The sequence below is a fragment of the Penicillium chermesinum genome (assembly GCF_028974085.1).
Source record: "Penicillium chermesinum strain IBT 19713 chromosome Unknown utg000007l:1.0-2695246.0:1.0-2697696.0, whole genome shotgun sequence".
In the NCBI taxonomy this organism is placed as follows: domain Eukaryota; kingdom Fungi; phylum Ascomycota; class Eurotiomycetes; order Eurotiales; family Aspergillaceae; genus Penicillium; species Penicillium chermesinum.
This window is the reverse complement of record NW_026695317.1, coordinates 540,773-566,024: the sequence shown is the minus strand read 5'-3', so window position 1 is coordinate 566,024 and position 25,252 is coordinate 540,773. Positions and strand designations below refer to the sequence as shown.

Genomic DNA, 25,252 nt, shown 5'->3' with positions numbered 1-25,252 from the left:
GACGTAGGTGGAGATGAATGGAATATCGGTGTGGCACAAGATGCCGGAAACAAAGAAAGAAATGGTCAAGTGACTAGCGCGATGCAAATGCCGGCCAAACCGAGCACTTCGGGTCGAAACCCGCGGCCAATTGGCTTTCCCCTGCATCGCGAAGTGGGGGGATGCAGGCCGACTGAGCTCGCGTAGTCGGGCAACTCCGTCGCAGGAGAAAGCAGGCGCTCTCAGCCAGTAAGGGATCGGGGAAAAACTGAGGGGTATTCCCACGGGCCTACCTTCCACTTAGGTCGTGATGGGCTGGGAGATTTCTGGGGTGAAATCTAGCGCCAAAACATGGAATGTAGGAGGATTGATTGGTGAGAAGCTCCGACTGGGTCCTCTAAAGCAGGGCAGTCTCCACAAGATCCACGTTTTCTGGCTCGGTAAACCTCCGAACCTCCCCAATCCGGGGGGGCCTGGGGCCTCCGGGGCGGCCGGGGGTGACCCCGCGGGGCCTCTCCAGGTCCTCTGTTGCTCATTTATTAAGTGGATGCACTTGTTTTTCTCTTTTTACTCTTCTCTCTTCTCTCAGCAAGACGAGGTGCTGTATACCGTTGTTAGTGAATTCCGAAGTTCGCAATATCAAACCGGACGATCAAAAAGCTTGTCTTACCCGCCAAGCATCATGGGACTCGCCAAGCTGCGCGGCAAAAAGCTTACCCGTGTCATTGGAGTCATCGGCGCGATCGGGTTCATCTTGCAGGGCTACGATCAAGCAGTCGCCAATGGTCTCCTCACACTCCCAGCTTTCATTCGAGTGTTCCCAGAAATCGATACTCTGAATACGAAGGGAGCCCAGAAGTCCCACAACTCAACGATCCAAGGGACTACGGTCGCAATCTATGAGGTAAGTTCAAACCATTCGCAGTCATGTAAGGGGGTAAAACCATATGTCTAACAAATAACCCTCTTCAGGTCGGTTGTGCGATCGGTGCGCTTTCATGCGGTGTCCTCGGTGATAAACTTGGTCGGCGCCGGACGATTTTCCTAGCAGGATGTATCGCCATTGTTGGCGTCATCATCCAGGCTACACCCTTCTCGCTGGGCCAGCTTATTGCCGGGCGGGTCATCACGGGTCTAGGAGTCGGTGGTTTCACAGCGACCGTTCCCATGTATGTCTCGGAATCATCCAGCGCTGAATCCCGTGGACGCATGGTACTGCTGCAGGGCTGGTTTGCCATTAGTGGTGTAGCGTTGGCAACGTGGCTCGAGTTTGGAATGTACTATGCGGGCCACAGTGAGGCCAGCTGGAGATTTCCCATCGCGTTCCAGGCACTCTTTGCCATCGTGGTTGTCTCGTTCATCTTTTTTCTCCCGGAGTCGCCCCGTTGGCTGGCACGGGTTGGCCGGGAAGAGGAGGCCGCGAGCACTTTGGCGAGACTGGAGGATGTCTCGGTCGACTCGGAGCATGTTGCCCAGGAGCTTGAGATTATCCACGAGGCCCTCGCAGGTCCGACCGATGGCGATGCGGCGCAACTGTCGACCAATCCATTCGCTCGCATCAATATCCACCGGACCTTGCTCGCCATTGGAGTCAACATTCTTGCGCAGATGACCGGTGTCAACATCATTACCTTCTACAGTGATTCGATCTTCGAATCCGAGCTCGGTTACTCGGGCACCATCGCGCGCATCATCAGCGGATGCCTGCAGATCTGGCAAGTGTGTGCAGCTGGTCTAGCCATTCTTCTCATCGATCGCTTCGGTCGCCGTCCTTTGCTTATCGGCGCCGCAACGGGCATGACAATTGCCCAGGCTTGTCTTGCGGGGCTGTCCAGCGATCTGAGCAATCATGGGGCAGCTAGCGCGTCGCTGCTGTTTTATTTCATTGCTCTTTTCTGTTTCCCGATCGGTCTCTTTCTGATCCCATTCATGTACGCCGCTGAGATCGCCCCGCTCCGCATCCGTGCCAAGGTGACTGCCATGGCGGCTGCCGCGAACTGGATTTTCAATTTTGTCATTGCAGAGGCCTCGCCGACCGGCTTTGCCACTATCTCTTGGAGATACTATATCATCTATGCGTGCATCAGTGCCTTTGCGCTGTGTGTGTTCTACTTCCTCTGCCCTGAGACTAAGGGGCGGACGCTGGAAGAGATTGAGGAGATCTTTGTGACTTCCAAATCCATCTTCCACACTGTCAAAGTCGCCCGCGATATGCCTTACCAAGCTGAGCTGCTCAACTATGCGGAAGACGCAGAGAAAGGAGGGATTGACAGCAAGCAAATCGAGGACGTCGGGGCCAAGGGGAACGCGGCCTAAAAGAACGTTATCATGAACGAATATGTATACGAGTATGATATAAACAGTAATGATTATGTTTCTATTGCCCTGGTCGGAATTCAAGTAAGATAGAGCTCCTGGTCCGTCACTTTCGTCGGCATTCGGGCTGCTTGTTGGAATCCGAGAATGTCACGCCTCACGCCTGTCCCGATCAGTCCACCAGTGGATCCTTGCGTCCACGCTGATTAGCCAGCACGGCTAAGGTCCTAGCAGTAAAGCCTCCGAGCCCCAAAACAGTTTGGGGGCCGAAAAGCATCATGCCATCTATAATTATCGCGATGTTCGTCATTTAAGCTTTAAGACTTCCCTCGTGAAGATTGCGCTTGCAACACCGTATAGAAATATCATTACAAGCTCCCAGTATGGGAGAATCTGTAACACCACCTCGGAAAATACTGCTAGTAGCCACAACTGGAGGCTTTACACATGCCGGTACGTGCTTCCATACCACATTCTGATCCTGAACTATCTATCGGGCTTCGATTGACAGCGCTATAGCCCCCATCCTCGAAATCGGGCGGGTCTTAGCAGAGCGTGGCCACACAATTGAGTTCGCCACGCTGAATGGACAAGAGGACTGGGTCAAGGCCGAGGAGTATAGCTTCGTGACGCATGTCCACCTCCTTGGCCCCGGTCCGACACATGAGCAGCTCGAGGGCCATTACCGCCGAATGCAAGGATGGGACATCTCCAAGGGCGTTGTTCCTGTGCTGCGCTCTAAATCCATGTTTGACTCATTCTGGCCGCAGACGTATTTCGGCCTGAAGAGGATCGTAGACACGCCAGAGACCAGGCCGAGTGCAATCATCGCGGATTTCTTCGTCGAGGCAGCTAACGATATTCACTATGAGTATAATCTGCCCATTGCTGTTGTGTCACCTACCTGGCCTTTGCTGCAGTTGCCCTGTCCTTATATTCCAGGGCATCCATTACTGCGATTACCCGGAACCATGACCTCTGAAGACGCCTCCTTACTCCTGCGCATCAAGAACGAGCTCGTCATTGTGCCGGATTTGCTGGAGATCAAAAAGATTTTGAACGCTTATCAGAAAATGCGAGACGCACATGGCGTACACTATCCTCCTCATCGGCCCAAGAAGCCCGACTACCTTATTTTCGTCAATTCGTTCAATGGACTGGAGATCCCACGAGATCTGCCGCCGACTTGCGCCCCGGTCGGCCCTCTTCTGAGTCCGACCTGGGCTCCGCTGGATCCTGCATGCCAGGCGTTCTTTGAAAGCCACAAATCCGTTCTTTACATCGCACTCGGCACGCATATTATTCTACCACAGGCCCACGCCGTCTCGATTATCAAGGGCGTCTCCCGCTTAATAGAAGAAGGCCTCCTAGATGGCGTGATCTGGGCCATGGCACAGACAAATCGCGCAGACCTTGACCGTGAAGCGATATTCGAGTTCAATAAAAAGGACAACAAGAAAACCGTCTCCCTCGGTGAACTGCTCGACGGCAAAGATGGGAGTTGGCACTTTTCCTTCTTCGCTCCCCAGCGCGCCATCCTCGACCACCCTTCCACAAAACTCTACTTCACCCACGGCGGTGGCTCCAGTGCCAACGAGGCCCTCTTCCACGGGAAACCCGTGCTTTCCATGGGAATCTTCTCCGACCAAATCGAAAACACAACCCGGCTTGTGGCAGGCGGCGTGGGAGAGTCCCTCTCCAAATTAGATTTCACGGCAGAGGAACTGTATGCGAAAGGTAAAAAGATCCTGTCGGCGGGCGACGACGGCCCTTACCACCGCAACACACTGCGACTCCAGCGGATCGCGCACGTAGCGGCTCGGCGGAAGTATTATGCCGCAGACCTTGTGGAGGAGCTTATTTATGATCATGAGCTACGGATTGGCACGGATGGCAAAGTGCTACGACCTATGCACCTGCAGACGGCTGATTCGAGGATGCCGGCCTGGAAGGCGATGAACCTGGATATGTATGCGGTTGGCCTAGTCGGAGTCTCGGCCTTTTTGGGCGCCGTCCTCGCGTCGGGGCTCGGTTTATGGAGACACAGAGCTCTCTTAGCGAATCAGGGCGCCGCCTTATTGGCTTGCGCGGGCAAATATTTGCGGAGTTTAAGTGTTGCGCGCGGGCGCTGATTTGTATCCACCTTGTCTTTGTGGGGCTATAAATGTCCGAATTAGTTGCATGTACGTGGCTTGGGCGAATGGGGAATTCTCCTTTCACTAGCGCGGATTTCAGTCTTGCAGTAGTTTTCCGGTTCGTGTGATGACGCACTTCGACAATCTCTAGTTTTTTCCTTAGATCGCCCGAAAAGGAATCGAGTTCTGGAGCTTTGAACTCTTGTGTCGAAATGCTTAGTGTCGGAAAGCACACCCCTTGCATGAGATCACTCGTTGGAGGTGCATATTGGCCAATTTCTTGTTTACGGGAAGAATTGCGCAGAAGGTCTATTAGTTAGTTACCGTACTGCCAAGTTTGTAAGCGCGTTTATGCAGTCGGAGCTTCAGGTGGATCGTTCTCTCGGTCGTTCGCGACGCCCGCGCCGCGGCGGAGCCAAATGCAATATCCGCGACTGATTCGGTGCAGCGTTGCATGGTATTTGGACTCAAGAGGCCATATAACGAGTACATAAAGTGATGTCACTGTATTTACTAGTACATTTCATGACTTCTGTCTAGTGTTAGCTGCAAGTTGTATGGACCATGTTGCCATTGGTAAGTGCTTTTGTGAGGTTGGGCGTACAGCCCTCCTCTGTACTACGTGGTATCCACAACCAGCTCTCTATTGAATGTGTCACTGGGGCTCTCAAAAAAGAATTGACCGGGAATTGGACAGTAAAGCGACTCAACCATGCCCTTTCGGTGCTGACCAGCCTAATCGCTCATTTAGATATCCGAACGAATATCGGATGATAGCCTCAGCTCCAGAATTCACTGGGTTGGATAACCTACGTTGGGCTTGGCCTGAAGACTTGACGTCCCACTTTCAAGAGCCCTAACCAGGACCAGAATTATATAAAACATTACGGAAGCGGAGTTTAGAGCCCCACCAAATACGTACAGAATACATCTACATCGGTAGGTCATCGGTCGGAAGTCGGAAGTTCGGTCGCTATAGTCGGAGCGTCGGAGCATCACCAGGTATTGTGTGCTTTCTCAGTCCATATATGAACTTCCAACCGCCCAGAGGTATTGCCAACAGAGCATAGTCTCCAGCTCCGAACCATGTCAAGTGCTGTCAGTGATGCTTCTGGTGCTGTTGGGCTCAAGGGGCCCATTTTTGCAGGCATTCACAATCTTCAACTCATTGCCGGCGCCATTTTGGCAATTTTCGTTTTGGTAAGCTCAGGGGAAATCCCACAAGCTCTTCCGCTGCTCATATACTCGTATAGCGCCTTATAGTGTTCAGATTCACGAGCCCACTTGCCAAATTGCCAGGACCTGAAATCTCCAAATGGACAAGGCTTGTCTTCCTGTATCACTATTTTGCCGGGGATGGCACTCGATATGTGCACAGCCTTCATGAGGAATATGGTAGATCTCACTCACCCGGGAATAGCGAGTTGGGACTGACAAGTGTTGACTTCCAGGTCCGATTGTTCGCGTGGGCCCCGAGCGAGTCGATATTTGCGATGCCTACGCTGTCAAGGACATACACAACATCCACAGCACATTCCGCAAATCCAAGTACTATTCATATCTCGTGGGCGGTCGGGTTGAAACCATGTTCTCAACAAGTGATCCGAAATTCCACGGCCAACGTCGACGCTTGCTAGGCAGTGCGCTATCTGATTCTGCGCTCGTCAAGCTGGAGACCCAGATCACCAGCCGTGTTTCGCTAGCTATCCGGAGGATTGCGGAGGAAATGCAAGCTCGCAAAACCGCAGATATTCTGAAATGGTGGTTGTTCATGGCGACAGATATTATTGGCGAGCTGAGCTTCGGAGAATCATTCCAGATGCTTGAAACAGGAGAGGTACGATCCACTACCTCTGCTTCGTGGAAATCAGGCGCAGAACTAACGTGCCACCGCCAGAAAAACGATTACATCGCAGCCCTTGAGAGCATTGCGAGCTCTGAACCTTTCCGCACAAATTTCCCTCACGCCCTTCCATGGATTGCAAGGCTGTTCCCACTCCCAAAGTTCAAACGAGCATTGAAACTCGTCCAAAGCCTCATTTTGTACTCGACCCAATCGCTTCGTCGCTACACGAAAATGCTCGAGGACAGCCCCAATCCCAAGCAGACTCTCTTCACCAAGATCTTCGAAAAGGGGGATCTCAGCTTCGAGGAGATCCGCCAGGAAGCCCAGGCCTACATTGTCGCCGGTAGCGATACCACAAGCAACACCCTGACTTACCTTGTCTACACCGTCTCCAGGCACCCTGAAATCCAGGCCAGACTCGTGGCTGAGGTTGCTGCTCTGCCTGAAGGTTACTCCGACAATGATTTGCGGGAGTTGCCCTATCTGAACCATGTTATCCTCGAAACACTGCGTCTGCACACTGCTGTGCCAGGAGGTCTTCCTCGAGATGTTCCGCCCGGGGGTTACAATTTTAACGGATTCTTCATTCCCCCGGCGATGATGGTCACTACGCAGGCATACAGCCTTCACCGCGACCCTGCTGCGTTCCCTGATCCCGAGAGGTAGGAATTAACCTGTATAAACATTATCGATTTGGATCATGTACTAAGCGGCCGCCTGCAGTTTCCGCCCCGAGCGCTGGGAGGATCCAACGCAAGCTATGAAGGACATGTCCTTTCCGTTTGGTGGCGGCTCACGTAGTAAGTCATCACTTTAACATTGGAAACTCCCCGAGAGATGGAACTAATATAAATTCATAGTTTGCATCGGTATCCACCTTGCCAAAATGGAGCTCCGATTAGCCACAGCGATGTTTTTCCGCAGGTTCCCGCATGCTCACATGTCTTCTCGAGAAGGCATGACCACAGACGACATGGAGATGAAGGCATGGTTCCTGATGACCCCAAAGGGTGGGCGTTGCTTGATGGAAGCATGAGGCTTCCTTGGGCACCACTTCTACTGAAGGATCTCCCTCGCCCCTTCTATCATACGAATGACTACAAAATCCAGGTGCATGGACCGTGCTGAAATTATGTTACCTTGTATATACCCCAGGAACATTCACTAATAACCCTCCTCATCTTCCATTTTCAGGAATTTCTTCCCAGGAATGGCCGTCCACGTTAAACTCGAGTAGTTAAACATAAATTTCTCTTGCGTACGTAGCTTCTCTATAATAGCGTCAAGTATACCCTAATCGCATAGATGATATGCTCTTCTGACGTCGCCTAGACATGTGCTCACGCCAGTCATCCCCCTTCTGGCTCCCAATTATAACATCCAGATCCCTCAGAACCTCATCACTGACATCCCTCCATCCATCATTCCCGGCACGTTCCTCATGCGCCGGCAACGTGGTAATATCAAACCGATGCCCCGCCCATTTCCCATGAGCCAGATTCTTATCCCTTCCAAAATAGGCTTCCCGACTCGACCACGAGATCCGCGAAACCAAGATCTCCGCAAACCCCAGAACCTCAATATTCGGTCCCTGCACAAACTCCCCTTTCAGCGCAATGACCTCGCCGCGCACGTACTCTTTCGTAGTCAGATTCCGCAGAATCCACGGCTGGTCACGCGGGTAGAAATCCAGCATCTCCGGCTTCAGACCCATCATGATCTCTGCATGGTCCGCTTCGGACATGGGGTGCGTGGCTTCATATTCCACGACGAATTTCCGCAGTTCTTCGGGGAGAACGGGCGCACCGACTGTTCTCCATCCATGTGTTGGCGCGGAGTTACTCAGATCGTAGATCCCCTTTAACTCTTCCAGATCGGCCTTTTCGGTTTCGTTCAGAATTTCGTCCGGGATAGCGCGCGGATCACTCTCGTCGCTTACGCAGACGATACGCTCGCCGGCCCATGGTGCTAAGGACTCCATGATGAAGTCCTCGAGGCGGCGGAGGCCGACGGCCCAGAAATAGCGATTTGTCAGGCTCAGCCGGAGCGCGTCAAAGGGGTTATCCAGATACCGGAAGATGATGCAGTGGACGTGCGAAGAAAGACTGGATAAGGTTTTCGGGGCGTTAGGAGCGATGGGTTGCGAGTCGTGGGTCCTCACACGCGCGACTTTTGCGGACGATATTTCGACGCTTGAGTTGTTAGTGATGGCTTGACGGCGTCTTGGAGTGGCCACGAACCTGTGCTGATGGAGTGGCACTGCTAGCAGAGGGACGAGGCCTGCTGCGCTGCCACTCAGTAGGGCTTCGTCGAGGGTGCCAAGGGAGCCTGTTGTCTCTTTGCGCTCTGGCGCAATCACACGCCAGAGTTGGGCCATTTGGATTGTTTAAAGAGAGACTTTTCCTTTGCATTATCGAGGGACCTTTTTTTGGCAAGTGCATGGCTGCGGACGTCAGTAGTACGTAGACCGTCGTGATTGGCGACCAAAGTTGTATTTCCGTGGGTGGTAATAACTATCTGTTTGGAAAGGCGCTAGAAGCTTGAGATGGTTTTGTTGAACCTGGCCTGAAGAGAGATATTTAACTATGAGAGACAGGTTAATACTGTTGTGGCCGGGGGGAAGTCATGCCGAAAATTTCGTTTGAAGCCTCATACTCTCCAATCGTCCGAGCTGGCATAAACTAGTCAACTTCATAGTGCCAAGATACACCGGTTCACCGCCATTGGACTTTAAAAGAAAAATAATCTGCTGGGATTTCACATTTCTTTCTTCTTTCTTCTCCATACTTACATTGCCTGGGTGGCCGTGATCAAGAAGACGGCCCACCACAGAACACTCCCTGCATCGCACCTCGTGGCGGAGTGGTCCGTTCAGTAGCCTCAGGGTTGCTTGCAGGCCTATTATTTGGCACCCCCCCCACTTTGTGGGACCCTTTTCATTATGCCTTGGGTCAGTGACTTGAGTATAGAGAAGAGGCTTGTGCAAGTTCCATGTGTGCGCTGCGGTGCATCAAGTGCACCTGTGCTTGTTTATGGGCCATATACAACTGGCAGGGACATCCTATGGCAGATTCAAAATTGAAGGCGTGGATACAATAGACCTACACTCATGCAGGCTATCTACTGCCAAGTCAACTGGTATCTTGAAACTGGAATGAACTGCCTCACCCCACGTCTTCCCATCCCGCACCAATCCACTATCTTAGTCTGTCCCCACCGCCTCCACATGTTTATGGTGCTGAATCTGAGACAACGATGTAATCAAAAAAGAGGAGTGTAGATGTACCAAATCCAGGTTTCAGATGGAAATATCCGCTGTGTTTGTATTTCAGCACGAGTCATAGAATGATATACATATAAGGATATATTTGGGTATTAATCTAGGGTGCTAACTGGTTCCTCTCTGCATCTAAGTTGCGTAAAATGTCCCTTTTGGTTTCCCCAGATGCTATTGATAGCCATCAATGTCAAGGCCCATTGTGGTGCCTTTTTTGAGTTGACTGGAAGCAGTTGATCAAGTTGATCAACGGGTAATCCTTGGTGGGCGCGCGTAGCAATGTATCATGAGGGCTCAAGCACTGCTATACGGCTCTCCCAGCGTTTCCAAAGATGCCCTTTTAGTAATTGCCCTCTCCCCGGCATCATCGTAAACATGTTCATACAGTCGAAATCATGTCGATGGATCTTCGGGTAAGGCGAAAAGATCAAGCAATCTTCGTTCGCTTAGGAGCAGGAGCCGGACCAGGACGAGAACGCTTCCGCTCCATAGCCTCCATTTCCGCCTTCATGATCCGCTCCTGCTCAGTCATCTTCTTCTGGACAGGCATAACAGGCCCCTTCTTGCCGGCTAAGGGATTCTTCTTGGCAGCCGCAGAGAAAACGTTTTTTGGCTTCTGAGCACCAAGAGACATGGAGAATTTAGCGGGGGCCTGTGCAGCAGAATCAGTAGTCGAATCGGCCGGGTCGGGTTGCGAATCTTCCTTTGGCTTCGGAGCGAATTCCAACTTTAATTTCATCTTTTCGCCATCTCCTGGCAACAGCTTATCTTCCTCTGGCGTATCGTCCTTTTTGTCTTTAAGGGCATCGGCCTGCGCTTGCGCCCTCTTGATTTGTTCTTGGATGGCGCGTTGCTCTCGTTCCTCGTCGCCCTTATCTTGCCGCTCTTTCTTTGCGATGGCTTCCCTCTTGCGCAGGGTTTCCGGGCTGTTATCGATCCATGAGACGAATATCCCCTTCTCGGTCTCGTTGACGTGGCAAATTCCTTCCTTGCCAAGATATGAGGCGAACTGTGTTAGGCTCTGTATGTCGTGTGAGTATTCTCCATCGCATAAAGCAGAGGGTTCGCTTCCTTACCTTCCACTGAGTAGCGTTCATGTGAATATGTTGCTTGTCCGCGATAACTGCTTAGCGTTAGCCAACGTATGCTAGGCACGCAAGAGATGCGCTCACCTTGTTGATAAAAGTGATTAATGTTGACCTCCTTAGTACCGTGGGTTGTCTTCAGTAAGTCAATGAAGTTCTTCTTAAAATCCTCCGAAAATTGTTTAATATGGGTGTTGGGGTTCTCTCCGATGATCAGCCTATGTGTTGTTAGCTTGAATATTCTGAGGTAGCGGGCAGGTCTTCAATATATACGCACATTTGGCGAACGTGGGACTCTGATGTGATATGACATTTGAAGCCATTCGCATCGCGCATCTAATGAACGTGTTAAGAGACATCGCTGAGGATATCGCGAAGGGAAACGGACCTGTCTTTCACTTTTATAGAGTCAGAAGCTTGAACCAACATTGCATCAGAAGATAAATGGACTCACCAAGCTTGGCAGTACCATCGCAAGCGACCCAGGCCCTTGGCCTTGATCTTGTTGCCGATGGCTTTGGTGCTGCCGGCCTCTGCGCGGGGCATGTTTGTAGTGTTTTTGTCAGGATTTTTTCGGTCTGGGGGCTATGACAGCGCGATCGTATGGAAGAGAGACCTGACAGACGTGGTTGCGAAGTTTGAAGAGATGATGAATGTGGTCGCGATTGAAGATCCCAAAACCCGCGGTGGCGATAACATATCACGTGACTTCCGATAGTGGTCTTTCATTGATCGATTTCCCTGACGCGAAGTTCCAGTTGATTAACTTCCAGTTTCTTGATAAAACGATGGACTTCCAGGATGCCTTCATTTTTTTTAAGCTATGACGATGACGAAATTACATGATTCATCCGTGGTATTCTCAGGCGGACTAACTAACAACAACTGTGCATCGGAATTGAGTACACAACACTCGAAGGTATTAAAATCAAAAAGCAAAAGCATGCCCTGACACCAATTCGCCGGATGAACTCTCTGAAAGCACAAATTTTGAATGCAGCCCGCTGGGTCGTAGAGTCGTGTCCCATGATCCTTAGACGATGTACTCATGAATGGCCGATGGACCACTCTCATTATACTCGGCACGGGTCAGGAAGCTCTTGGTCGCACCCTGGTCAATGATGAAGAAGACTTTGGCTCCCATCTGAGCGCCAAGGAAGCCAGCTTCTTCAGAACCGTGGCTAGCTGTACTGCTCGTTGGGCCCACCGTAGATCCGGGAGCGTTGCTGTTACCCTGGTCCTTGAACTCCGAGAAGTGCTCAGGCAACCGCAATGTCTTGACCGAGTTTGGGGTTTGAGAGTGACCGGTCGAACGGTGGAGTGACATTCCAGCGGGATCCATCGATGGGGTGCCCGGCGGAACTCCGGCCATGGCAGGGTTGTTGTGTGTCGCAGCCACAAGGAGAGGATTGACGCCGTGCGCAGCTGGGTGGTACATGGGTCCAGGCTGGGCCATGGGGGCAGGAGTATTTGACCCGCCAGTAGGCAGAGGGGTACTGAAATTGGAGGGTATCTCAGAGGTGAAAATCGTAGCGGATGGGGCGAGTATGAACTTCTGAGTGATAACACCAAGAAGAGATTGGGTGAATCCTTTGTAGTCATATTAGCATGGTATAATTCATTACTAGGACCTGGAGGGAAAAGTTTTTTTACCTTTAACCTTGCTACCGCATCCAACAATAATGAGAGAATCCCAGAGCTCACTGCGTTTTGTGGCGTCGGGGACGGCCAGAATGGTGTGATGGATCTGCGTAGCAATGTCCTCCAAAAGTCCCTCACTAATGCGGTCAGTGACTCCCTGGCGAGCAGTGGCCAGAAGGAAACGCTCCACGCCCACTTCGATTTCGCGGGAGTGACGAATGTAGCGCTGGCCTCCACCCGCATTGTTCTCATCCTCCATTTGGACAAACTCCTCGAACTGGAATGTAGCTTTCTCCTTCTTGGCATTGGGAAGACGAGGCTGCTTCGGGTCGACACCGGCTTTTTTGTTGTTCGCTTTTTCCTTTTCCATGTTCGCCAAGTACTCAGTCGTATTACCACTAACGATAGTCGCAACATCCAGAACACCCTCCTCCTCGTCGTCTCCATTCGCTTCGCCAGTCTGAGTACCTGCTCCAGGGCCACGGGGGGCATTCACATCGGCCGGATCCGCTCCACCTGTCGATGCGACGGCAGCTGGGTTGGTGCCCTGGCGTGCGGTTGCGGCAGTGCCAGGAACAACCGTGCCGGGTGGCAAGATCTCAGCAATGTTGCTTCTCTTCAGTTGCTCGCACATCTCACGGGTAAACCCTTTGGGGCCAAGAAGCTCAACCAGCCGATCAGTCATGGCATCACCGCCACAGCCGCGAAGCGCAATGCCTCGACCATGTTCATTGACCATGAAGTCCGTGACGGCGGTCACATCAACCTTGTCTTTTCCAACGTCCACAACAGTCGCAGTCGACACACCGTAGCCATAAATCGCTGCGAGGGCTGAGTCCATCATGCTGAAGCCAGGTACCTTGAACTTTTCGAACACGAATTGAGTAATGGCCTCGCGGTCGCGTGCAGACCAGGCTGGCTGGGAGACCATCAGAACCGGCGTGTGGAACGGAGGACTCAGGGAATTGTAGATATGAGTAAGAAGCGCGAAGAAGCAGGGCCAATCGACAATGGATCCATTCTGAATGGGATACACGGCTCCTTCTTCGGAAGTCACGTCTTCCTCGTAGAAAATGGTGGGAGTATCTGCCTCGTTAGTTTCAGTTGCCCCCTCCGCCTTGTCGGCCGACCCAGTATCGGTGGTGCCCTGAGTCGCAGGTGTCGCGCCATCCTTCATGTCCACATCCTCCGGCTTCGGTGCGTGGGTGCCATTCTGGCCATTGCGTTCGCGTTTACGGATCTTGTATGGTTCAAATTCGCCCTTCTTCTCGGCTGGGAACATGCGGGTGGGGTAGCGATTACGCGCCGGAGTGAAGGACTCTGGCAAGCCGAGCTGCGCTAAGGTCACTTGCGAGCCCGGCGCAATTACCTCGAATCAGGCAGTCAGCATTGAATGTGTAGCAGATGGAGATTCAGAATCAGACTCTCCAGGACATACCAGGACATGCTCATCCCGGAAAGGTGGCATTTTGGACTTGCGGGCAGATTGCGCAGCAGAATATTTGGAGGATCGCGGACTCTTGGAGCTACCCGCACGCTGAACTAGTCGTCCACTCCTAGTCTTCATTTTGGCTTGGCGTGGCCGATAGTATCACGTGATGGTTTGTGGCGTGTTTGTGGCGCAAGAGTACTGTGAGGGAAGGATGTGGCGCAGCGGTGGGTCAGGACTGGGACAAATTTGCTGCAGCGCCAACAGGACAATCAGTGAATGGTCAGTCAACCATGCGCCCCGCCTGGCGCCCCACCAAATCGGACACTCAACACTGCTAGATCTACTTGCTTTTCCCTTCCAAAGGAGAGCCTAGCCCAATATTTACTAGAGAACTAATGTTGGACCCTGACATCAATTGGGAGATGACTTTACGTTGTGGGAGTAGATCAGTGACAGATACAATCTGCTAGCTAATATTGGTCTCAATCAATATTTGGATTCGCATTGCCAGGAGCACCTGTATATAAACTATGAATTGCCCTGCCAATGCTAGGATGGTCACTTGAAGGAGTAAGTTCTAAGTTCTAGACCAGAAATAGATGCGAACGCTACTGTGTCCAAACAAGGATACGGCACTTTGATCTGCCAACCGTTGACGTTCGCCGAGCAGTGTATGTTGTGCTTACAGTTTGCATCGAACTTACAATGTGCTCTTGCATACGAGATTGCCAAAACAAGTCCAAACTAGGAAATCTATACAATGAGAGTTAGACATTGAATAGAAAGAATCATTTCCCAAGACTACAAAACTGACATCCTACGGCTTTGAGAAGTTGGTATTAAGAAACAGAAAGTGCCAATGTATTAGGCATTCAATGCCAGATCATGCTATTAGTGTGCTGCCGTCTGATCATATTGAGTAAAATATCATGAAACGTAACTCCGCTCCCTCATCTCCCATTGAAACATAACGCAAAAACGCCCGGCATCCATTTTTCTCTATGACCAGCATGAGTCTCCGTGGAATATTTGTTTACTCGGGGACCTGGTTGTATTTCTCAGTCGCAGATCGAAAGAGCTCCTGCTGTTGGCGCATAAGCTCTTCCTCTGAAAGACCGCTCTGCTCCATTTTGCTCTGTTTCTTCTCACGCGACTATATTCACGAAAATTAGTCTCAAGGGCATACGTATAGAGCGGGCTCGACCCACCTTTAGCTGCTCCCGGTGCTCCTCTGCAACAGCAAGCACATGTGGAATGTAGTCACCGAATCCGAGATCGCGTAGAGCCTTCTCGACATGCTCACAGGCAATGGTCTTCTTGGCTTCCTTCTCACTGATATCATTGGCTTCGGAGGAGATTAAAGTGATGAACTCGACACAGCACTCCATGAGCAAGTCGCGTGCATCCTTGGAGAATGTTTGACCGGAGGATGGGGGCAGGATCTCGGTGATGATCTTCTGGACTGTCGCTGTAAAGTGGGACTCTTGATTAGCGTGCCAATTACGCGCATCGGCTTGAATGGGAGAACAGGAATCGTGTGGGGTTGGAGTAGAGCAAGAGGCCAGCAGCTTTCAGTACGTATCCACAAGAATCTGAATACATATTGAGAACAGGCAAAGCATCAGAGAGTGTACCTTTGGGAAGCGACAAGTCATCGTTTGCTAGAAGATCGGAAAGGCACGTCAGCATGTGCGGGTGGATCAAGATGGGGACAAGACATACAGTTGAACTCTCGGTCAGACATGACTATGGTAAATCTCAGGTAGTGAGAATATGTAGCTGCAGGCCGAGGCAACCGAGGGAAAGAGAACTGAGAAGGAATTAAAGCGTGTCGCGGGGTTTGGAGCAATATTAAGTACTGTAATCGGCCTTCGCGACGGGGCCATATATTTTCCTGCCGGCAGAACGCCACACCGCCTTTGTGGGTTTATCTTGATCCAATTTTTTCCCGGGCTCTTTCTTTTTCTTCCTTCCCATTATTGCATTTTGGCAGTTCCCAAACTCCTCAGAGTGTTTCTTAATGTTGATTCACTCTGAGGATGCTATACTAATGGTAAGTTTTTTTCTCTTTTATTTGCGTTGCTTTCCTACATGATGAACATCGTTGTCGCCCCTATCTTACAAAACCGTGGTGATTTACCTGTCCTAGCCAAACGGACGAACTGAAAAGAATTTTTTGCCTCTTGATTTTTCTCAATGCTCGAAGTTGAGCCTCTGCTAACTTCTTCAAGGTCAAAACTAGTCAATGGTCGTCGAATCTCCAATTGCTTGGATGTGCCGCAAAATTCGAATTATCAAGTATGCTCTCAACCTTCCTATTATCCACCTTCCTTTGTATGATGATCACCTTACATTCCATGCTAAGTATGAAGGTGCGCTGCACCTGATGCTTATAAAATGTACCTGCTTTTCATCTTTCGGCTGATTACAATGTCAACCCTGAAAACTTTTCACACATGGCATTTCTGGCATCAATACTGATTGCTCTATAGTTGAATATCCAAGATACCTTTTCTACCTAATTTCATGAATCTACTCCTGGAAATCCTTGAGAGCCTCGTCGTTCCATCTGTCTACCGTTAGCTTGGTTACCACCGAAACGTAGTCGTAATACATACGCTAGGAAGCTGCCGGTAAGCTCTTTGGGTGCATTCAGAGCAAGCTTGGAGATCACGTTGCCTGGCTGCTCAGGTTTGAGCAACAAGCCGCCCTCGTGAGCTCCGGTAAATTTCGAGTGCATCTCGGCATCCAAGGTAGTGCCCCGCATCTCTCGTAGGTCTCGCTGCATCTCGGTGTCAACCATTCCAGGTTGAATTGCTAAGGATGTAACATCTGGTTCTTCACATCCGATGGTCTGGGCGAGGTTGTTCAAAGCAGCTTTGCTGGCCGCGTAGATACCCCAACCGCGGTACTTCTTCACTGCCGCACCAGAGGAGACGAAGACGATGTTTCCCTTGGAGCTGCGGAGAGCTGGGAGTGCCGCAGTGGCCTGTTTGATATCAGTATAGTCGATAAAGGGCTAGGGGAGTGCACCAGTAACATACAAAAGCCACCAAGCTGAAGAAATTGATGTCAAAAGCGGAACGCCAGTTCTCGACATCAGTCTCAGCAACCTTGCCAGTTTGACCTAGGACACCGTGGTTGAGGACCAATCCGTCGAGCCGGCCGAATGATTTAATGGCCGCATCGACGGCTTTTTGAGCGAGAGAAAAGTCCGACAGATCTCCGTGTACAACCTCTACTTGGCCCTTGTACTCGTCCTTCAGCTTTTGCAGAGGCTCGACACTGCGGGCCAGCACAACCACATTGTGCGACTGGGGTGCTGACAGCAGGTACTTGGCGATGGCGTGCCCAAGGCCTAGGAAGAGGTAAGAAGAGGCTCATAGTTCACAAGTGTTCGAGGCTGCGCCTACCTCGAGATGCTCCTGTCACGATGATTGTTTTGGCCATGGCGAATCTTTGTTCGGTCAGTATTCGAAAGGTCAAAGAAGATTCGAGGTTGGAGTTTGCTTGAACTCCCACAAGAGTGGGGCAAGGGCAATCGTCATGCTTATATCGGAAGATAAACGAGGTCTCCGTGGAGACTCCTTCTGAAGCGCCTGCAAGTGCTCACCAGCAGGGACGAAGAGGTGAGGGGGGGAAACTTGGAGGAATGGATTGAACTCACCCTTTGGTCTTGTGATTTGTATCAACGTAAGCTAGATACTCAAGACTAATTATATACTAAGAACAGATGATACTCAAAAGAGAGAAAGCGCAATCTTGCCGCCGGTTAAATGCGGTAGTTATTCCTTGGTCACATCATTGGAGCTTAATAAGTGGCGGGGTATCCGGCCGTCGGGGACATCGAGCTAATCTCCGGCCGCTCCAATTTGGAGATCATGGTCATAGCCTTGCTGTAGAGCCTGCGCATCAGATTTTCAAATTCAATCAAGTTCTGACAGGTACTTTACTGCTCCTTCCCCCTCTTGCTAAATTCCACAAGGTCATCAGGTCTCTGAGGATGATTCGAGGGTTAGCCACCTATTTCAAGGCTTGGGTCCTGTGTTGTTCTATCAGCCCTCGGTGGTGTCGTTATTTTATCAATTGTGTTCTCACGTTATAAAAAAAACTAGCTGGCTGAGAGTCCCTTCATAATTCTTCATCGAGAATGCTGCGTTATCAAGACTGACTTGTAATCCTCCAACTCCGGCTTCTCAAGGAGGTGAGAAAATATGCATCGCAGGCAACCTAGGAGATGAATGCCACAATTTACGTCCAGATAATGCTTGAATATCCAAACATGTAAAAACCCAGAGCTTTGTATATTGCCTCCTCGAATCGGCTAGAATTTTGATTTGGGCAAATGCTAAGTTAACATGGCATCGGTTTATCATGGAACAGCAGTGGACTGGGAGAAGTTATCGGGGTGAGAAGCAGCATAATTACTGCTAATACAAGCTAGGTCGAATCTATTCTACATTCTTGAAATTCACCATGGCCGTCTCCCCACTGCTAGGCGCATGAATAGGTTGTATTAACTATAAGCCATGAGACTGGAGTAACTTGCCTAAATAGGTTTTCGGATTAATTATATTCCAGAGAAGCTTCGCCCCAGAACATTTTGTCAGCTTCCTTCGGGGAACTTACGTCTCTAGAAACTTCGCATCTCACCAACGCGTGGGATCGAAGCTCCTTTTGTCTTTTCGCGTCGAGTCCTTGCACTAGCAAACATCCAACTTTCGCATCGTCAAACAACTCTCCGTCGCTCAACTGCCTCGCCACCATGGCGAACTACCTCGCCTCCATTTTCGGTACGGAGCAAGACAAGGTTAACTGCTCATTCTACTACAAGATTGGCGCGTGCCGCCACGGTGACCGTTGCTCGCGCAAGCATGTCAAGCCTTCCTACTCTCAGACCATCCTCATGCCGAACATGTACCAGAACCCCGGAATCGAGAACAAGGGCAAGATGAACGCTATGCAGCTGCAGAACCACTTTGATGCGTTTTACGAAGATGTCTGGTGCGAGCTGTGCAATTTCGGCGAACTGGAGGAATTGGTCGTCTGCGACAACCACAATGATCGTAAGTCGTCACCCATTTTGCCCTGTGGCTCTACTTGACTAACTTCTTTGTCTTTCCCCGCAGATCTCATCGGGAACGTGTACGCCCGCTTCAAGTACGAAGAAGACGCCCAATCCGCGTGCGACAATTTGACCAACCGTTGGTATGGCGGTCGTCCGATCTACTGCGAACTTTCTCCGGTTACCGACTTCCGGGAGGCCTGTTGCCGCTTGAACAGTGGGGAAGGTTGTGTCCGTGGTGGTTATTGCAACTTCATCCACCGAAAGGACCCCTCTCCGGAGATGGACCGCGAGATCCGACTCAGCACCAAGAAGTGGCTTCAGGAGCGGGGCCGTGACCCCCGCAGCGTTAGTCGCAGCCCAAGCCCTGAGCCTACTCGTCGTCGTTATTAGGTATCTCGCACGGACCGAGGCCGCTCCGCTTCCCGCGACTCTGATCGCCGTTCGTACAGTACTAACCGTACCCTCTCTAGAGGTTGCCCTACTAGTTTGGCCTCCGGCAGCTCTGATGAGCCTGTTTTCAATGGACGCGCTCCCGATGGTCGTCAGCTTTTCGGACGCATTGTTTCATCTCCTGAGCCTGAGAATGGGTCTCCCATCATCCGCGATCCTCACTTCAAGCTTGATTGTCTTTTTCTTCGGCGTTAGGTGATATTAGTGGAGGTGGTTATCGACTACCTTGCGCGGCGCAATGTTTCGGCTCGTGGGACTCACTATTTGATTTTCTTATTCTATTCTTTTTACCTCTTCTACTGAGGAACATGTACACTTACGTCACGAGGATCGGACTCTAATCTGATCGAGTCCTAAAAGAAAATTCCAGTATGGTATCTGCCTAGCCTGTGGTGTTCCTCTGGTAATGAATTGTAACTTGCTTTTTGGGAGTCCTTATAAGCTGCCACAACCGGGATCTCAATACTGGACAGTCCAATTGTAAATTGTAAGCTGATTGACGTTCCAAAAAGTTGTTGCCGCTTTGATATTTCCGCTTTGGAGCAACTTTTCTTGGCGCGTCCCCGCGTACCGCGTCGCGCCACCATCATTTTTCAAAGAAATACGCTTTATTCCCCTCGGGGAGCCCGAATCCCAGCATGGATATGAGTTACGATGACCGTAATCGCGCCTTTGCGCAGGCGTTTATGGCACGCTCTTCGATGACATTTAAGGAGGGGAGGGCCGTACTCGCAGCCATCTTCTCTGCGCATGGTACTTGATGATCCCCACACTGGTAGCTCCGCGAACAGGTGTACAAGCTAACACGCATCAATAGATAACAACAGCGTGGATCCCACCGACATTGAAGAGCAGCAATTTGTGGACTACATAGCCGCTGCCAATTCCGCTATCTCCCCGTTTGACTTTGAAATCCGAAGTACCTTGCGCCAAGTGCCGAAGGCGCAAGATCCGGGAACCCCTCAATCACCTCCAGAACGAGTTTACGCTCTCGTCAATACGACAAGTGACCCTCTGACCCAACTCGCTACGACCTACACCCCCGACCAAATCGCCTTTGTGAAACGAGTCCTCGATTACATGTTCGACACCAACAACACCCGCCTATGTGAGGGAATGGTCATTACACACATGCAAGCTGCGAACTTAGCACGTCCACCAGCCGGTGAAAGGCATCGACGAGAGAGCGGGACAGAAGATTCGCAAAGTGGACCCGTTGGCGCGTTAACCATGACCGAGGCAGAGACCATGGTACAACGTCTCATGAGCGAAGGGTGGTTGGAAAGGAGCCCGAAAGACTACATCAGCTTGACTCCGCGCGCCCTGATGGAGCTGCGCCACTGGTTGGTCTCGGAATACAATGATGAAAACTTCCGGGACCGTCCGGGGCGGCAGAAGATCAAGTTCTGTGCTGCTTGCAAAGATATTATGACTGTCGTATGTTGCGTTCTGATCGCTTTAATGTTCCCTTACTGACTGGTTGTTCAGGGCCAACGGTGTGACAACCGAGACTGCCCTGGTCGATTACATGACCATTGCACTGAAAATTTCTTCCGTATGGAACGAGCGGAAGTCTGCCCCCAGTGCAAGCAGGCATGGACGGGCGAAAGTTTCGTTGGCGAGAGGGCTGTGATCCAATTTAATAGGAATCGAGATAGGAATGTGCCGACGCGGCTTCCACGGCGATCAGAACCTGTGTCACGGACTATCTCCGAGGAGACTGTCCCTGGTGGGTCTGAACAGGTTTCTGAAGAAGACGAGGATGATGGCGAGCTGGAGGATGAAGGAATGGAGGATAAGGAGGACGAGGAGGACGAGGAAAACTGAATAGGATGGTCTATTGATGAAACTTAATATCTGTGGCTGGCTTGAACATATACCCTTTGAAACCTTTTACCTATTATGCAGCGACCTAGAGGTCTACGAACTGCAGAAGAGGCTATGGCTTGTCGATCTCCCGGCGATAAACTCATACTTAAACTCGAATGAACTCAGTTGCAAGAACCAGAGTGGAGGGCTTTCAGTCCTAAGCCAAGGGCTTAAGCAGCTGACCCCTTTCTCTTTTTGTAACTATAGACCAATCCACATCCGGAGGGGCTGATTCTCCTGCCCCTCTCTTGATCACTTCCTGGGCTTGGTCACGTAGGCTTCTTCAAGAGTTTCGAAGCTTTTACTGTATGATCTATACCCGGTCATTAAGGATGCGCACATCCCATGCGGTTCGGGTGGAGTCAGACTGAAGCACATCACACAAGAAAACCAGCTTCCAACGATGACATGGTAACCCACAGAAACATCCTGAATAGCAATGTTGTTGCCCAGCCTAAGCTTATTTCACTCCGCATGCAAGAGCGCCGTATTGGACACGTGGTCCAGCAATACGTATGACTTCTTCTAGGACTCACTTCTAGGAGCTAGGGCTGAAATGTTATGATGGCCACACAATCCCAACGCTGTGTCCCTTTACCCCCCCAGTGCTGACGTGGAACTCATCCAGAGTGTGACAAGGTGTCTTGGCAATCAACTCTTACTCACTAGTGTTCAGTGGCCTAACCAAATGAAGATATTAGTCCATGATAGATGATGGTGGAAGTGGTAACGTGTGAATTGCTGCGGTTTAATCCATGAAAACCAACCAGCTCCCTAGAGCTCTATGATCTGGCGCAATAATACGACAAAATTAACATTAGGACCTGGAAACCTTTCATGATTCGATAAGGCGACCTGTTGTAGAATCCTTCGAACTGTCCCATATAATATAACTGGGAACTCGTAGGTACTTTGTTCCCCCCACCTGCATCACATGTCAGCATGCCCCAACAATGTTGTCACCACTTTCACTCTGTCAACATTGATCTGAACTTTGTTTCCGGCACTCTACAACAAACTCTACAAAACCTTTCGCCGAAATGGGTCCTTTCAGTCATACCATAGATCCGGATGGCGACTTGATTATTATATTGCGCAGTGCGAACTCGCCTTTTGCGCTGGCCGTTGGAGAGAAAGGTCCCAGTATTCCCGACAAGGCAGCCAACAATGAGGGTGTTACTGATAAGAATGATATTGACGAAGCGAATGCCGAAGAGCAAGCGATGAGAAGAGATGAAATCCGCTTTATTGTCTCCGGGAAGCATATGATATTTGCCTCCCGTTTTTTCAAGAAGGCGCTCACCGGAGTGTGGAAGGAAGGCGTTGCATTTCTACAAAAAGACTCGGTCGAAATCATGGCTGAGGGCTGGGATCCTGAAGCTCTCTTGATCGTTATCCGTGCGATTCATTGTCAATTCACCCAAATACCCCGAAAGGTAACCCTGGAGATGCTCGCTAAGATTGCAGTCATAGCGGACTATTACGATTGTAGAGATGTTCTCTATCTGATGAAAGATATATGGATCGGTTCTCTGAATGAAAAACTCACGACACCCTATCCACGAGAACTCATACTCTGGGTGTGGGTTTCTTGGTTCTTTCAGCTCCCTGCCCACTTCACGGAATCCACCTTGGCCGCTATATTACGCACTATTGGCCCAATTAATGGTCGGGGTCTTCCGATCCCGGATCGTGTCATCAGTAAGGGAAGATAAATGCAGCAGTGCCTGGTCTCTAATTGAATAGTAGGATCTATAAACAAAACTCGAGAGGAGGCTATCAAAAATGTACTACAACTTCTCCACAAGACACGCGAGGCATTCCTGAATGAGGACAAAGGCTGTGGATATGAGTGCAGATCAATCATGAACGGAGCCCTCGCTATGCAAATCCGATCAAGCCCCCACCTTTCAACCATGCCGAAGGCTCCTTTTCGATGGCTGAGCTACGAGATCCTTAAAGAGAATGTCTTGTCATTCAAATCACCGCGATGGTTCGAACTGCAGATATCGCGGGGTGCCGGCAGTTACCGCCATGGTTGTCCTGACTCATGTTTCGACTCCTTGTTCGCCGTATTGAACGACCCTATAAAGGGTCTGAATATAGGCGAATTTGGTATCACCTGAAAATTCTTCTCAACTTCCGAGGATCCCAGGCAGAAAGTTCGAAAAGTTGTTCGTCATTTGCAGGAAAGAGTCAAAATCAGACAGGAAGCCATCGCCTGCTGCTTGTATCTCTGGGATACCCAAGGACCCAATGTGCAAACCTGGACGATCGTTCTTCGGTAAATCAATATCTTGGAAGTTATACTTGTTGTTTAGGAACTGCTCCAATTGACCTTTTGTCTTTCATGGCCCGGAAATATCCTTTTTAGTCCTTCTGTAGACTGCGAATGGGTAGAGGAGATGCGCTGCGGTGACGTTTCTTCGCTGCTACGTGAAACAAGAGTCCTGAAAATGGTCGGTGCAGAATTTAAGTAATTGGAAAGCCTCCCTTGCATTTGATTCTGTCTGTGTAGCTAGTCTTTGAACACGTCTCTGGATGCAAATTCTTTCAAACTCTGACAATAAAGCAGCTCGTCGGGTCAGTGAGACATGAAGTGATTGGTCGTGCTACTAACCTATTTCTAACGAAGATACGTTACGGAATAGGTAAGCCTGGAGACATATATTAGGAGACTAATTCAATCTCTTCAATCTGTCCCCATCGAGAAAAAACCTTGGATCACAAGGCAATCGGACAGTAAACTCCCGGTCAGAGCATTGCAGTCTTGTCTTGGGCATCTTAGGTCAGTCTGATAGCAAATCAATGCCTGGACTGATCCCCACGTGCCGGCTATAGTACAATCAGACCAGCGGACGCCAAGCTTGCTTTTAGGCAGTAATTAGGTCGTCTGAAATGCCCTTCAAGCTCTCGTCCGTTGGTTCGGAGTGGAGTTGCAGCAGTTGGGCTAGTCGGAAATAAATTCCGGACATGAATGCCATGGTCTCCTGGCCGAAGCGCTCGTGCCGCTCGCATAGCAGACCAAGTGCTTATTGAAAGTTGAGGATCTATCAAGAATCTATGCATTAAGGGACCCAATGCCTGCCAGGGGACATTGCGACCTTTGCACAGAAGACACCCTTGTGTGCATGTCAGTATACTACGTTGCTGACCTTGGAGCTGACTGGGCCGTCTTCTTAATTGCAACATTGCGTGGAAAAGAGAAGAAATTCGAGAAAGGCAGCCAAGGCCACGCAGCGACATCCGGCACGTCGGATCAAGTCTGGGCGTACGGGATGCCGGAGGGCCCCTGAAGAGGGCGGCTTCTACTCGGACTCTACCTCTGAACGGAAAGGGTCAATTCATTTTCTAATCTCTATCTCCCTTGGTCCTTCCACGCCGTACGAGCTTTAGGATTCTCGATAATTGCCCACAGGCTCGGTGAGGTTTGACTTTAGCTCTAGCAGCTCTGACATTTCTCACATTGTAAATAAACAAATTCGTCTCGGCCCATGACGTTGAATGGCAGGAGTTCTAGAATCTTCGCTAGGCAGTCATCCAAAAGCCTGCGCAAGGTCAAATTCGGCCGAATCCTATTTAGCCTTTCAGGCGGGGAAAAGAAGCGGATAGAAATATATTTGACTCGGGGATTTGTCGGGCGCATTGCGGACCCCCCAGACCCCAATTTGTACCCCAAATCCCCACACCCCATTTGATGACAAACGGGGCTTTGGGCAATCTCTGGGTGCTTTCGAGAGAACCAGGGGAAGAGGCACATCGTCATGGCTTCGCAGCTTCCCGGGGGTTCCGGATGCCCATAAGAGCTGCTCAACAGCCTCAGACTTCCTCACAAAAAGGCGCCACAGACCTCACAGACTTCACAGACCTCGTATTGGCGTGTACCCCAGAACTTTGATTTGACGCTAAGTAAGTTTCGACCGATCCCCGCATTCTACACCTGGGGCGGGAGGCAGCGAATGAGAAGCTCCGTGGTTCCTGGATCGGCAGCCCAATTCGCTGTTTTGAGCTTCCAAGGTGTTTAATTTCTTGAATTAATCGCTCGCGCTGCACCTTCCCTCCGGTGATGAAGTCATATTAAATATCTCGCACCTGCCACTTCCATATGTGCTGACCGTTGAGCAGGCTTTATTGCGCTTCTCTTTCTCTTTCGT

At 50.5% G+C, this 25,252-nt stretch overlaps 11 protein-coding genes across 11 annotated transcripts; 6 read left to right on the top strand and 5 right to left on the bottom strand.

Annotated features, from left to right (window-relative positions):
• Positions 1-661: 661 nt before the first annotated feature.
• Positions 662-2,295, top strand: N7468_008925 (sugar porter family MFS transporter; the record flags this gene model as incomplete). The annotated part of the gene is made up of 2 exons (XM_058478221.1): positions 662-883; positions 952-2,295. 2 exons carry the CDS (start codon positions 662-664, stop codon positions 2,293-2,295), a joined length of 1,566 nt encoding a protein of 521 aa, XP_058326551.1.
• Positions 2,296-2,678: 383 nt separating this feature from the next.
• N7468_008924 (glycosyltransferase family 1 protein) lies at positions 2,679-4,427 on the top strand (the record flags this gene model as incomplete). Its single annotated transcript, XM_058478220.1, has 2 exons — positions 2,679-2,748; positions 2,815-4,427. 2 exons carry the CDS (start codon positions 2,679-2,681, stop codon positions 4,425-4,427), a joined length of 1,683 nt encoding a protein of 560 aa, XP_058326550.1.
• Positions 4,428-5,516: 1,089 nt separating this feature from the next.
• N7468_008923 (cytochrome P450) lies at positions 5,517-7,312 on the top strand (the record flags this gene model as incomplete). Its single annotated transcript, XM_058478219.1, has 5 exons — positions 5,517-5,630; positions 5,684-5,825; positions 5,882-6,938; positions 7,000-7,076; positions 7,137-7,312. The coding sequence occupies 5 exons, from the start codon at positions 5,517-5,519 to the stop codon at positions 7,310-7,312; spliced, it is 1,566 nt and encodes a 521-aa protein (XP_058326549.1).
• Positions 7,313-7,558: 246 nt separating this feature from the next.
• N7468_008922 (uncharacterized protein) lies at positions 7,559-8,653 on the bottom strand (the record flags this gene model as incomplete). Its single annotated transcript, XM_058478218.1, has 1 exon — positions 7,559-8,653. The coding sequence occupies one exon, from the start codon at positions 8,651-8,653 to the stop codon at positions 7,559-7,561; it is 1,095 nt and encodes a 364-aa protein (XP_058326548.1).
• A 1,327-nt stretch (positions 8,654-9,980) lies between these two features.
• Positions 9,981-11,184, bottom strand: N7468_008921 (putative C2H2 finger domain protein (Kin17); the record flags this gene model as incomplete). The annotated part of the gene is made up of 6 exons (XM_058478217.1): positions 9,981-10,574; positions 10,630-10,676; positions 10,726-10,856; positions 10,916-10,974; positions 11,027-11,036; positions 11,093-11,184. The coding sequence occupies 6 exons, from the start codon at positions 11,182-11,184 to the stop codon at positions 9,981-9,983; spliced, it is 933 nt and encodes a 310-aa protein (XP_058326547.1).
• A 487-nt stretch (positions 11,185-11,671) lies between these two features.
• N7468_008920 (uncharacterized protein) lies at positions 11,672-13,846 on the bottom strand (the record flags this gene model as incomplete). The annotated part of the gene is made up of 3 exons (XM_058478216.1): positions 11,672-12,228; positions 12,292-13,648; positions 13,718-13,846. 3 exons carry the CDS (start codon positions 13,844-13,846, stop codon positions 11,672-11,674), a joined length of 2,043 nt encoding a protein of 680 aa, XP_058326546.1.
• An 898-nt stretch (positions 13,847-14,744) lies between these two features.
• Positions 14,745-15,455, bottom strand: nctB (negative cofactor 2 transcription regulator complex subunit NCB2; the record flags this gene model as incomplete). Its single annotated transcript, XM_058478215.1, has 3 exons — positions 14,745-14,864; positions 14,920-15,179; positions 15,434-15,455. The coding sequence occupies 3 exons, from the start codon at positions 15,453-15,455 to the stop codon at positions 14,745-14,747; spliced, it is 402 nt and encodes a 133-aa protein (XP_058326545.1).
• A 788-nt stretch (positions 15,456-16,243) lies between these two features.
• On the bottom strand, positions 16,244-17,161 carry N7468_008918 (SDR family oxidoreductase; the record flags this gene model as incomplete). The annotated part of the gene is made up of 4 exons (XM_058478214.1): positions 16,244-16,280; positions 16,330-16,700; positions 16,756-17,069; positions 17,125-17,161. The coding sequence occupies 4 exons, from the start codon at positions 17,159-17,161 to the stop codon at positions 16,244-16,246; spliced, it is 759 nt and encodes a 252-aa protein (XP_058326544.1).
• Positions 17,162-18,476: 1,315 nt separating this feature from the next.
• On the top strand, positions 18,477-19,169 carry N7468_008917 (zinc finger CCCH domain-containing protein; the record flags this gene model as incomplete). The annotated part of the gene is made up of 2 exons (XM_058478213.1): positions 18,477-18,777; positions 18,841-19,169. The coding sequence occupies 2 exons, from the start codon at positions 18,477-18,479 to the stop codon at positions 19,167-19,169; spliced, it is 630 nt and encodes a 209-aa protein (XP_058326543.1).
• A 698-nt stretch (positions 19,170-19,867) lies between these two features.
• Positions 19,868-21,056, top strand: N7468_008916 (non-structural maintenance of chromosomes element 1 family protein; the record flags this gene model as incomplete). The annotated part of the gene is made up of 3 exons (XM_058478212.1): positions 19,868-19,982; positions 20,047-20,666; positions 20,718-21,056. The coding sequence occupies 3 exons, from the start codon at positions 19,868-19,870 to the stop codon at positions 21,054-21,056; spliced, it is 1,074 nt and encodes a 357-aa protein (XP_058326542.1).
• A 1,082-nt stretch (positions 21,057-22,138) lies between these two features.
• Positions 22,139-23,224, top strand: N7468_008915 (uncharacterized protein; the record flags this gene model as incomplete). The annotated part of the gene is made up of 2 exons (XM_058478211.1): positions 22,139-22,799; positions 22,848-23,224. 2 exons carry the CDS (start codon positions 22,139-22,141, stop codon positions 23,222-23,224), a joined length of 1,038 nt encoding a protein of 345 aa, XP_058326541.1.
• Positions 23,225-25,252: the final 2,028 nt, after the last annotated feature.